Source organism: Terrapene carolina, unplaced genomic scaffold (assembly GCF_002925995.2).
Source record: "Terrapene carolina triunguis isolate 2854851 unplaced genomic scaffold, T_m_triunguis-2.0 Scaffold234, whole genome shotgun sequence".
NCBI classification, from domain to species: domain Eukaryota; kingdom Metazoa; phylum Chordata; order Testudines; family Emydidae; genus Terrapene; species Terrapene triunguis.
In genome coordinates, this window is record NW_020664585.1 from 4,044,787 (window position 1) to 4,058,250 (window position 13,464).

Consider the following 13,464-nt stretch of genomic DNA (forward strand, 5'->3'; position numbering starts at 1 on the left):
CCTGTTACTTGCTCTTCAGATTGCACCAACCTCTCCGAGGAAGCCTCTTTATTTGTGAGACTTCTTGCTCTGTGATTTTCATCCAGTCACTTCACCCTCCAGGGCACAGGTGATAGAGAAGCCCTCATGTGCAGTGAACAGTGCAGGGGGGCCTGGTAGGGAACCCATCATGCCTGCTGGGTCCACATCTCCAAAGACGGGGACATGCAGACAAAGAGAGCTTTGGGTAGTATCTGAAATAGCAATGCGGTTGGGGTGAGAGGAGAGTGGTTAGGGGGTATCACACTTCTCCAAATCCTAACTTTCCTAGAGAGTTTATTTTCTTGGACCCTTTAACCCAAACCAATTAACTCCCTCTGAGCTGTGACATTGGCTCGGTCTGGAGAACAAATGACCATCCATGCACCATATAAAACTGATATAGTAAAACTTAATAAACAAAAGGATTTGAGATACAGTTTTTCTTATTTTTTGCCTTCCTCTCTAGGAAAAATCACTCTAAGTGTCTGGTACACTGCAAAATGGGTGTTAGCCGGTCTGCCTCTACGGTTATAGCTTATGCAATGAAGGAATTTGGCTGGTCCTTGGAAGAAGCCTATAATTACGTGAAGCAAAAACGCAGCATTGCAAGACCAAATGCAGGCTTCATGAAACAGCTGCTGGAATATGAAGGGATTTTAGATGCAAGGTAAGGTGATGGGTGGAATGAGAAGGTGACTTGCAAGGAAAGAAAAAGAGCCTGTTGCAGACTAGAATTAGCAATTTGCAGTTGTGTGTACACACATGTGGGGCCTAAGCTGGGCAAAGGAAAAATAAGTTAAAAATGATCAGAGAGTTGCTTGGAAAGGGGGGACACAATTCTGTGAAAAACGGGAAGAGAAAGCAGTTTTTGGTCAATGTTTCAGTAACTGTTTCAGGCGCGGGTCGGAGCTAGAGCAGGTACAGGAAGCAGGTCTGGCACAGCTGCTGGCCCAGAACGCGTCGAGCTGCCACTGTGCTGCTGTTGCTACAAGGCTTAAATGGGGATCTGTTGGCTCTTCTGTCCACCTAGGGAGCACAATCCCTGAGTAAGGGGTATTGGGCCCAGCGGGCTCATTGCGTGGCTGGGCTCCCATGCCTGGAGCCGGCTGAGTTCCTGACGCTGCATAGACGTGCATAGGACAAAGTCCTGACGTTGGGGAAGTCTGCCTGAGTGAGGACAGCCGGATTCAGCCCTTAGTTGGTTGTTGCTGAGCATCTTTTTAAAGTTATACTCGCGTGTCTCTGATACATGTTTTGTGTGCGCTTGATCCAGATGCTTTCAGCTGGGGGACTTTGTTTCTGTTTCTTCATTATGTGCGTATCGCCTTCATTTCCACAGCAGCCATCACAGCTAACTACAGAGTTGGTCAATGCCTTTTAAGTCACAGTTACCTGATTCTTGAGGACTTTGGTTGCTGTTGTTTTTCTTCCCTTGAATCTTACGTAATGACCCAGCCATTTGTTCCCTGTGTTTAGACCAGAGCCTGATTGCTTTGTACAGCCTGCTCCTCTGCCCTGCGTTGCCACTGTCCTCTGTAGTGGGTGATCTGCTTGGATTGCATGTTTCCTCCAAAGGTTTCTGAGGGGCGTGACTTGTATGGGGCGGGGCACTGTGATGTATTTACATTCGACAGCTGCTGAGTGTTTTATTGTAGTAAGTTGTGCCTTTTATTTTTCTCCCCAGCAAACAGCGTCATAACAAGCTGTGGAAGCAGCAAGCAGAGAGCAACCTATCCCAGAATGCAGATGATTCTACGGGGCCCAGTGACTTCCTGCTCGATAGCTTAGACATCGATCTAGAAAACCGCCTATCTGATCTGGACGCACCTTCACAGTCCACGTACTTGGACAACAGAGCCAATATGGAGGCCGGGGGGTTTCACTACTGCTTCCGGCGCCTGTCCGACTCGCTGCTGGAGAACAAGCTGCCTGGTGACAGGGAAATATTTTTCCAGGTGGAGGATCTAGAGCGAGACGTGCTTTCGGAGCAGGCCAATTTGCTGGTGGATCAGCCTCCCCCAATCCCTCCTGAGGCTGTGGCAGACATAATGAAGGCCAAGGAGAAAGTAGAACCACTGGCAGAGCTGAGAAGTTTCTGCGAGAAGGAAGTGAAGAAGTTGGAGTCCAGCATGCCAAAGGGGAGGAGTGTGCCCAGTCAGGTGGATCCGGGAAAGGAAAGCATCAGGGAGGAAAATCCCGTGGAGAGGTGGAAGCGGCGCTTGTCTGTACACAAGGAGGAGAACTTACTGAACAGAGAGAACTTGAATAACAACAACAGCAAGAGGAGCTGCCCAGAGGAGTTCGAGGTGCGTATGGGCTTAAACGTAGATGATTAGTAACACCCGACACCGTGTGCATGAGACAACTCTCCGCATCCTAAGATTATGATGTAATTTGGTTTGGAAGTGAAGGCTCCTGTAGTAGTGCCTGTCTCCATGCTGAGCCTTTTCCTTGTAGAAGTGCTTCTGACCATCGCTTTGCTTGCAGAAGTTGTGGAGCCAGCCACCAAAGAGAGCATGCAGCTACGTGAACATGCTATAAACCTCTCAGGGGAGCCGCCTTCCATGACCATCACTTGAAATGGTTGGTTTCCTCCAACTCCAGACACTGTCAGCTGGGAATCCTCATGGCTTGACTCCCACTGCAGAGCCCAGACTTCAGCAGTAATGGAGAGAGGCTTCCTTTAAGCCTTGGAGTCCTTATAGATAAAATGTTTCCTATTGTTCTGTGTCTTGTTTTAAACTAGCCTGACTCTGCTATTCTGCATCCACATTGAATTGTTTGTCTGACTTCTTATTGCCTATTCTTTCCTTTTATAGCGCGATGCCATATTTGGAATCCTCAGTAAAGTCAAGCCTTCCTACCAGTCATGCACTGACTGCATGTATTCCTCAGCCAGTGCATCCGCTGAAGCCTCTGGGGAGCAGTGTGAGACGCTGAATCCAGCTGCCGCATGCTGCAGTTCTACAATCTGTACTCAGCCTTCGCTCCTCTCCCATGTGACTTCTAACTTGTCGGACCAAATGCCTAGCAAGTCGCAGGCTGAGGAAATAATCAGGGCTAAAAATGATGTTTTGCCTCCATTGCTGCAGGGAACTAGTGTTTTGGAAGGTGGCACCTGCAAATCTGTGGCGGATCAGCATTGCAATATTTCTGAAAAGCCAAAAGATGCACCAAAAACACCTGTCAAAGCACTGCTTGTCAGGAGAAATTCCCACTGTGAGAAAAGCCCTCTGAATACAGAAGTGATGAAGGAAGAGCCTCCATCCAGAAAAGATATCAAACCCACGAAGGACCTGAAGTACTTGCTGTTTAGTAAAGATTTGGAAAAGCCAACCACAAACAGTTATTTGATGCAGCATCAAGAATCTCTTATTCAGCTTCAAAAAGCTGGCTTAGTTAGGAAGCATACCAAAGAACTGGAGCGTCTGAAGAGTGTGCCGTCAGAATCCTCGTCACTGGTAAGAGAGAGCTCCGTGAGCAGAATTGATGCTAGTATACCAGAGGAAAACCAAGATTTGGCTTTGCACCAAGACCCAGTATCTCTTCTGGGTCCAGCACCTTTAATATCTGAAGACACAGAGAATGATGTGGAGAAGTTAGAGGCCAAAAACCCCTTACAGGGACTATCTCAGAAAACCTCCACGCCTGTCCTGTGCAGGCTGGAACACATGAGCAGTTACACAAAGGACTTTCTGAAGACCATATGTTATACGCCGTCATCTTCCAGGAGTTCCAACTTGACACGCAGTTCTAGTAGCGACAGCATACACAGTGTGCATGGGAAACCTGGCCTGGTGAAACAACGAACTCAGGAAATTGAAACCAGGCTACGACTTGCTGGTTTGACTGTTTCTTCCCCTCTGAAGAGATCCAATTCTCTTGCCAAGCTAGGGTGTCTTAACTTGTCCTCCGAGGACTTATCGAGTGACATGGATGTGTCAACGCTAATGAACTCAAAAGAGGCCAAATCGAGTGAGTCTTCCATGCTTTGCGAGTCACAATCCTCTCTGAGGAGCGTGGACGTAAGCTCCAAACTGCTAGCAAATTCAGCCACAGGAAACTTGAAGAGCACACTTTGGAAGGGCAAAAGTTGACACGTTCTGGCGTATGTTTTTTTTTTTTTTTTAAATCAGCATTTATTGCCTGAACCCAATAGTTCATCTGATACAACGTCTTTACCCCCTTCCTTGTGCAGTAAGTGGGGAGAAAGAGGGACATAACTGACATGGGTGAATGGCACAATGAAAAAAAACATTGCATGGCTTGGAAGAGGACGTAGTGTGTGAACTGCCTACTGTTCCTATAGGACAATATTCCCAGTACTGTTTGCCAAGTATAGTAATGTTAAAATACATATAATGTAAAAAAATGCTGAAAATATTGTTTCAAAGTCTCAACAAAAGTCATGGCATTTTTTAATTTTTTTATTTCGCAAAACGAACATAGCACAAGTCTCTAGTTTAAACATCCACTTGTGGAAAAACCTGTAGATGGCAACATAAACTCTACCTCTGTTCTTGATGATTTCTGTGTTGAATTTTTTTAAGGCTTATTCCAGGATATTTAAAGTTTTTGAAAAGCATTCCTACAACATCAACTGTAAAGACCCGAAAGAGTGTTGAGGTGTAGGCTTTACTGTACTGAGTAACTCTAACTATGAAGTCAAGTGAAAAAGTGTAGAGCTGTTTTTTTATTGACTACGTGATCTGCTGACCCGATAGTTCCTCTTTACTGTATAATCACGGTTAGCTGTCATAGTGTCTTGTGTTAATAACAAAATGACATCTAGGCTGTGTGTTTTGAAGGCTTCTGTAAAAGTGGAGAAATGTCTTGTTCTTCAGGTATTGTTGCTCTTGTTGTGGTTTTATAGTTATCTCAGTAATAATGACAAGCCTGGCCAGTAGGTGACCATGAACCATTGTGAAATGTGTGTGATGCTGGAGTCAGTGGTGTAGCACTTGTGTTTTGGAAGCCCTGCTTTATCAGACTGTTGATGGCATGCATTGCAGATGAGAAGACGACTGACCTGTCTCCTGCTACAGAGGGCAGACGGTTGGCTTTATTGTCATTCTGTACATTTGAAACCTGGGGAGATGATAAGTTAGTTTATTTTTGGTAGAACATTTCTCGCATCCTGGAGTTTGCAGCAGAAATGCAAAGCAGCAGCAGGTTATCTCAGGAAGGTGTCTGGTTGTCCCTGAGCTCTGAAGCTGTTTACAAGTCCCCACATTGAGTAACATCCAAAGGGTTTATTATTTCATCATCCGGAAGCAGTGGGGGAGGATGAGTATTCCTGCTCTTGTTTGTTTATAGTACATATTGTCTGGGATGCACAGGCTAATTTCAGTGATGGTCTCCTCCTGATGACAATAGAAGTGCAAATTCTGCTCTCGGATGAACATGTGGTGCTCCTCTGGGCTTCACTGATCTTACACACCCATCCAAGGGCAGAGTTTGAGGCCAGTGCAAGGAGGAGGCAGTAGTTTTACTAGCCTAGCCTAAATGGAATATTGCACTATCTCAGCAAGGAAGGAAAAGTGGAGAGCTAGATTAGTTTCCATAGTGTTAAACAACCATTAAGTCTTCTACATGGTACTGCTAGCTAGATTTCTGATACAGTAAGGCATTTAGGGCTCAGTCCTATAGCCTCTGAAATCAGTGGCTTCAGTTGTGCAGGATTACCTCCTAGAGCAGAGCCATTGGCTGTAGTCCGTTCTTTTTTTCATCAGCTGCTTGGTACTAGTTTCTGTCGGAGGTTTATGGCCAATTCAGAAACACTCCGTTTCCACTTAGTTCTCATTCAGGCAAGTGAGAGTCTGTTGCGGAAAATCTTGGGCACAGACCTCAGGATTCAGCCCTTGATGATAAAACAGAATTCAAGTAAAAATGGGGTTGTTCAAAATGAGTGAATGAGATGATAAGAAATCTGCTTGAGCCACTTCCCGAGACAGGCCGGTTGGACACACAGATAACCCAGTTTAGCCCTAAAATGCTGTCCCTCAACAAAGGGGCAGTGACATGGCATTCACAGCATCATGGGTAACCAGCCCCATATTCATTTGTGGGTCACTGTCTTCACACCCAGTGACTGTTTAGTACAGAACAATTTCAGATAAATATTGTAGTACCATTGCCCTCCCGCCCCTGCCAGGTGCAACATGCGTCAAAGGAGGCCCTTCGCCTCTGGGGTGTGTAACACATTGTGGTAGAATGCATTGCCAGCCTGCTAGAAGAAGCACGTTTAAAAAAACCTCCAAAACTCTGGGAGATACCTTTTTGCCAAATGAAGGATATAATTTTCAAAAGTGCCTCAGTCACTGAGGAGTCTGAGTTCCATTGCGTATCAGCTGGATTTAGACTTAAGTGACTTAAGCACTTTTGAAAAATGGAACTTAGGCTCCTAAATTTTCAAAAATGCCTGAATTCCATGTGTTAGACTAACTTTGGTGTCCCGGTGAAATTTAAAGCTTAGTGACGACGAACGATGGATGTGTTGCGCTCGTGGTTTTAACAACCAGCTCCATGTGAGTCTGACCTGGTTTTGAAACACCTGCGTTCGCAGAGCCGTTGTTGGATAAAGCCTTTCAGATGGGGATGGAAAGTGAAGAGTGCAACTTTGAACAGCAAATCCTACAATCTGCCATTTAAAATGTTTGCCTACCCATCTGGGAAGTGTCCCTTGGTTTCCACCGTTTAGAATACCCGGGATTCCTTTTTTTTTTTTTTAAAGTAACTCCCCCAATTTTGTACTAAAAGCAGGAGAAATATGGGCTGGGAAGCAGTAGATAAATATTCGTCCTTAGATAGAGGGGTCAAAAATGTATATACATCTTGAGCATATGGCAAATTTGCCATTTCATGTGTGAAAGAAGCAAAAGCTTCTCAAGCAAGGCAGACAATGGCAGTATCTCGGAGGACGTGAAACGTTTTGTAATCCACGTTTTCTAGTGTCGGGAAACCGATGTCATTGCTAGAGTTGGACCTTCCCTTAGCTGCAATGTTTGTGTTATTGTCTGGCTATAAACCTTCAGAAGTGGATTTAGCATGGACACTTCTTTTGATGCTGTGATTGTCGTTGGTTCTTGGTGTGGTTCTTTTCACTGAACCCACCCTTTGGTGCGTCTTGGAAATCAATACTGACTAGATCACTTCAATACACTGTGAATTCACTGACACATGCCCCCCTTCCCTCCCCAGTTGTGACATTTCAGTTTAGCTGTATCTGGGGTGTGGTGGTATATCTAAAATATTAATGTTGTTATGATGTGCCTAATGTCAAAGCATCATGGGTGTGTTTCCAGGTCCATATCTACTGTAGTGTATTCCAAATATTTTTATTACTTGTCTTTTAGTTGTTCTTACTTAGGTTTTATTTGTAAAAGATGGATTGGGGAGGAGGGGTGGTAGTGAGCATGGGTAAAGCCATTGCACTGCGTGTTTGATTACTGCATTGCAGGATAGGGTTTCTTCAGAGCCTATTAGCCCATGCTGAAATTATCAGCGAAGATATTTTTGAAAGCTGTTAATCTGTTCACCAGCTCCATCCAAACCACAACATTGTGCTCAAGGCTTGAGTGCAGCACAACAGCTAGTATAAAGTCAAAGTGGTCATAGCCAGTTGCACAGTTGTTCAGATTCTCCCTGTCTGCAGATCTGTGCACCTGTTCACACTGACAGGGAGAGGCCCTTTCCCATCTGACACAGTTGGACAAAGGCTGCCCTTATTTACACCCGTACTATTCCATTGAAGCTGGAGCTGCAAGGCAGAATTTGACCTAGTTATTTTATTTAATTTCTATTTTCCCATGGATTTTTGCTAGCCCTCTTTATCCAGACAACCCTAAAGGATCCCTAATAGTGTTACTGTAGGATAAAGCAGATAGTTAACCCCTCATGGCTAGGACTGTACAGTGTTATTAAGTAAGATCTTGTGCTTCTCCTGTGGAGAGATGGTCACTTAGGTCCAAATTTTGCATGCAAAAAGAAGAGAGAATGGTAATATTTGTAATTCTCCCAGTTGTGTGTGCAGATCACGCATGTGTGCGTACAACACATGGGCTAGGTTAGATGAAGATTGTTAAAAGTGCTGATCTCTGGTCTAACTGCTCCCACTGAAGTCAATGGGAGTCTTAACTGTTGATTTCAATGGGCGTAGAGGCAGGCCAATGATGAGTGCTTCTGAAAATCCCATGTAATTGCCTGTTTCCAAGAACGGAAGGAGTGACACCCACAGATGTGGCCATTTAATTTTGTTTCTGCAGGTTGTTTTGCACCTGTGAGTGGGCTGCTGCCTTTTGAAGATGCCTTAACACCTGTTGTTCCCATCCCCACTGCCAATGAGCTGTGATTCCATCTATTTGCTTGGCATGGGGACATGTACTCCTCATAGCACTAACTGCCAGTAGGGAACCAACCCCAGGCAGTAAGACACTACAGTATATTAATACACATTGCCTTTGTTCACAAGGTCATTGCCATGTACGCCCATTTTGACATTTGTTGGCCAACCCGTTGTACCTTGTACTAAGATAGAAGCTTAACAGGTGCTTAGACTTGAAGAACTTCCGAAAATTTCCAAGTTGTTTTAACAATACAAGTGAACAAACCTATTTCCTTCCTGTTTTCTTCTTCTATGACCTGCCAAACTCTGCTACATACAGACTACTGCTTTGGTAGTTTAGTTTTCAGTTGACTACAATGCCCATATCGTGATTGGGGAAAAAAATCACACAGACTCCGTTATTCTGTAGAACATAACTGTGTCACCACACACACAATGTAGCTTATCAAACTTGAAGATCCATTGCTGCTTAGTGCAACACTATACTGTCGATACATGTAGTTTATTTTTAATTTTTTTTTAAGTCAATGTATGCGTAGAGGCTCTAGCATGCCAATTCAAAGTTTTTGTAGCCAAAAGATGCAGTGCTTGCAGGGTTGTTAGTTTCGATGCATGAAAAGATAGTTGTTTTCTTTCTCTCCTATGTATTGTAATTGTTCTTTTACAATTGAGTGCCTTAATAATAGTTTACAAATACTGTGTATTTATGCTGAGCTGGTAAACGCTGCTGTTTTGCTGTTTTGTCTTGGTGCTTTGATGTTTCAGTGTAAGTAAGACCATTACTATTTGCATGTATGAGTCCTGTATAACTCTCATGGTCCCTGATCTCAGAACTGCTAACCAGTTTTCCTTTGCTGTGTGTATGGGTAAAACGATGGGCTTTGTAAATGGATCCCACATAAATTCCAGCTTCCGTTGTCCTGACCCCACCGCTTATGATTTATCTCTGCATTGCAGCAGACAGTGCAGGCAAGGGAGGGCTTGACAAGACATTCCAAAGATGGAAGGCCATCGTTACGCTTGGAAGAGTTACAGGCATGATCTAAGCCAAGGAACACTCCAACATCAAATCCGAAATGCACAAACTGGCACCTTATTTCCAGCGTATGCTTTTTTTGTTCCATGTTTTAGAAATAGCACCGTTTCGGTCATCATTTCTCAATGTGTTCTTTAACGAAATAATATCCCCCTTCATGTCGCAGACATTGGTCCGCTCTCCTCGCCTCAGAGTTGACCCAAGGCTTGTGGATAGTTACCACCCTTGTTAGATAAACTGCGGACATGAATAACCAGTAGCTGTTTCAGTGCGTTGCTGTACTCTTATGATAACAGTGTTCTTTTTATTTCATTGTATTTCTTAATTCTGGTTTTTATATTTAAATATGCAGTATCTTTTGTACTGTACATTTGCAGTAGGGGATGCATAATGCACTTTTTTTTTTACTTTTGTTGGTAAAAGTGTACTGTATATTACATGTGCTTCTTGTGAGGAAAATAAACATTTTTTTGTTTACAAGAGAGGTTTGCACCATCTCTTGAGTAACGTCCATACATAGTCAGCTTGTGGTCAGCATTTCAAAGCAGATGATTGGCCAGTGCGAGCCTCCGAAACGTTGTGTACGGTATATTACAGGTGAGTCAATGTCAATAAACAGCTGTCGCTGAGAATGGGGTACTACCTGTGCGGCTGACCTACAGGGCCAAACTCGGTAATGATGAATGTGGGAATGTATGTCACATGTCACGAGCCAGATTCTCATCTAAGTGGCCACCATTGCATTGCCAGCCCACCAAAGCCAGTGGAGTGGTGTTGGCATAGCTGAGATCAGAATCTGACCCCAGGAGTAAGTGGGCATGAACAGTCAGGGAGGGTAACTAGCACCAATCTCTCTGGTATTCGGTGGGGGCGCAAATGCATGTAATGTTTTGTGTCAAGTGATAGGAATGGTGTGGGAAGCAGGAAAGAGAAAAAGGAGCCAGCAGGTGGGGGTGATATCAAGCAGCCTTCCTCTCTCCCCCCACAAGTTTTATCTCCTCCACGCCTCCTTTTTGTTACATGCCCTCTTTCTCCCCTCACTGCATAAGCCAGGCTTGTGTTCTACAATCACCGAAATCAGATTGGAGCATGCTTACACCCCGTGCCACCTTCAGCTGTTGTGCCTCTTACATTACCACTGCTGAGTTTAGCCAAGGGGGAACTGTGCCTATTTACATACAGTCTGAATTTGTCCTTAGTAAGATCTTGTTGCACCAGTGACTTGCTTTCTTCCTGAATCACCTGACCCAGGGAGTGCAGAGCCCAGGGGTAATGAGGAAGGAGATACAAAAATGGGGACTGGGTTAGAGAGGCAGCAGACCCCAGAGGTCCAAAAGAAATTGGTTCTTGAGATGACCTAGCAATGCTGAGGTAACTGGTTTACGGTGCAGCTTCTCCAAGCTCATGGTGCAGTTTCGCCAATATTCTTCACTGTGAAGAGGTTTTAGCATCAGCATTTGACTCTCATCTCCCAGTGACTTTGCTGTCTTTTAACCTGGAGACTGTTTACCCCTTTGTTTGCTGGGTTTATTTAATCCCATTTATTTAATTTTTGGAAATAAAGTCTGAACGTGAGGTGCAAGTCTTTTTTAGTTTCTTTTTGCAGGGAGGGGGTTATTTGAAATTAAAATAGAAATCTGTTTAATGGAAGAGGAACAGGAATTAAATATACAATGGCAATAGATTTTTTTTAAGAGACTGGAGTTTGGATTTAAGGAAACTCTTTCAGACTCTGAGCATCTCAAAGCATCTTACCCAGTAATGAGTTGAATGCCAATAGCATGGTGACTGTGCAGGCAAATGCAGCAGCTATTACATGCTAAGCAATATTTTGTCCACAGCACGGGAGAATTTTTTTTTATTTGAGAGGATACATGGCATTATCTGACAGTGCCATGGGCTCTTTAACTCCCAGCAGACGTAGTGAGTCGAAACCTGGGTTTTAATGTCTCCTTCAAAGAACAAATAACTAGCATTAAAGCAGATTAATTGTAAGTTACAAGATGTAACTGGGAAAATAAAGACTTTTTCGTGATGAGTCAACTCTGCTCCAGACCAAAGTTTCATAGGACGTAGGATCAGCCCTTCCAGTGTATTCACCAAATTTTGCCTTTAAAGGCAAACAGTGAGCCTCTGTCTCTTGTGCCTTTAAGGAGTCTTGTTACTGCCTGGAATTGTTCTTGCTCTCTAAGCTGCTTCGGGGAAGAAAATGTCAGTGTTTACCTTGGCAGAGTAACAAAGCACAGGCTGAGGATGTTCTTCAGCTTTGGCATACTTGCTAATTGTCTGGGAGAAAGTCGTTAACCCCAAGAAGTATTGTTTTAAAATTACATTTTAAAAATTGATTCAGTTACGATTTGATAGGAGATTGGCATCTGTCATTTAGCCATTGGTCAGGAGGAGCATGGGCAGTGCCAACCCAGGCCTGAACCCCACACTGCACTGCCAGTTGGTTTCACTGACCTCCGGGAGAGCTTCAAAGAGGAGCTCGTCTCCATAACCCATTGGGTCCTTCAGCAGAGGCTGCCCACGCAAGCCCCAGTTAGTGCTAAGATGCTGTGAGGATGCTGGGAAATAATTGACACGTCCACACGTAGTTTAAACTCATGCCAACATTAATTTGCCAACTTCTCAAAATACTAAGTGTGAAAAGTGTAGGCCGGGAAGTCATTGAAATGAATCAGGCATCCAACACCTTTAAGCCTCTCTGGAGCTTGGTGTCATGTGAGTGATGGTTTGGTTCAAATATTAACACACACAGCTATTCTCTGCAGAGAGATTAGGGACAGGAGAGGATGCAGGAAATATTTCAAACCAGTTCTCACTTTATGGGTTTATAAAGTATCATCCTGGAATCACAGCTCTTCGTACAGCCACATGGATTTGGCTTCTTTGTTTAGCCAAATGGCACGCTTTTGAACTATGCTAGTGACCTTATAAAAAGTCATCTGTGGGGGAAAGATGAGTCCGTTGGAGAGGAATTCATCACCTGGGGGAGCAGTGCCTGTAGGGAAAGGTAGCAGAGCCAAGCCCTGTGGCCAGTTCTTGGGAGCCTGGAGGAGAGAGAGAGAGAGAGTTTACAAGTTGTATGTGAGTGAGTAAGAGAGAGAGAGTGCTATGGTGAGACTGTGTGTTGATTTTGCTTAAGAATTGTCCCCCTCTTCTTCCCCCTTCTCTCTTTCACCACCTGCCTGTCAGAATGGTCAGTCCTTGTAGGTTTCATGCTGATTACAACCCTAGTACCACATTCTGTTCTCACTAACGCCAGGATCAATCTAGAGTGGCTCCATTGACTTTGGTGGCATTACTTCAGATTTACACGGATGTAAATGAAAAGGGAATTTGGCCTGGGATCATTTGACACCAGTCCCAGGCCCCTACAGCCTAGTATAGTTTCAGTTTAAATGGAGGAGGAAGAAAGTCCATTTTGGTGATAACTGGGCAGTGAAGAAAACAATGCCTCAAAAGCTGAGCCCTTCCCATGGATGTTTTGACAAGAGGTGGGAGCTCTCTGTCAATTAAACAGGACTAAAGGCAGCTCTCCACTAAGTGAATGAGCCCCAGCACTGGTATCATTATGAGCTAAATTCTGCTCTCAGCCAGCAAATGAAGATGGCTCCAAAGTGGGCCACTGAACTTACCCAAGACATTGCTGAAGGGTTGTGCAAAGGTGGGCTCCAAGGCAATGTGTACCCCACAAATAACTCTGAGATCCATTGGGGTCTGATACAGGCTGTATTTAAACAGGGATAGGACACATTTCAGGATGCTGTCAAGACTAATGGCCCATAAAACTGGGCTACCTTTTGAGAATTATACCATATGTGGATCCTTATCTTCAGCTGCCCTTTGTATAACGTTTTCCTACCAGTCAATTGTTCCTAGTTAGGTAGTGACATAAGATCAAGGTATGCACTGAACACATCTTTTCTTGGACCTGCATTAGCTCTGCTGCCACATATGTAACCAGCCCGTTGTTGGTTACCCATATCCATTCTATGCATATGCAGGTAATGAGGACATTAATTCAGTCTCTTGGTGCCTCATCGTTAGTCAGTGTTAT

The 13,464-nt window shown here is 44.2% G+C and overlaps 1 protein-coding gene across 2 annotated transcripts in view; it reads left to right on the forward strand.

The window, feature by feature from the left end:
• SSH1 (slingshot protein phosphatase 1) overlaps positions 1-9,881 on the forward strand; it is a 50,836-nt gene extending 40,955 nt beyond the window's left edge. The window contains exons 7-9 of one of the 2 annotated variants that reach the window (XM_026656877.2): positions 488-688; positions 1,706-2,327; positions 2,841-9,881. In XM_026656877.2, the coding sequence (XP_026512662.1) occupies positions 488-688; positions 1,706-2,327; positions 2,841-4,118 (2,101 nt within the window). In that variant the 3' untranslated portion in view covers positions 4,119-9,881. Of the gene's footprint in view, positions 1-487; positions 689-1,705 lie in introns of both variants that reach the window. The other variant, XM_026656879.1, reaches the window with a different exon arrangement.
• Positions 9,882-13,464: the final 3,583 nt, after the last annotated feature.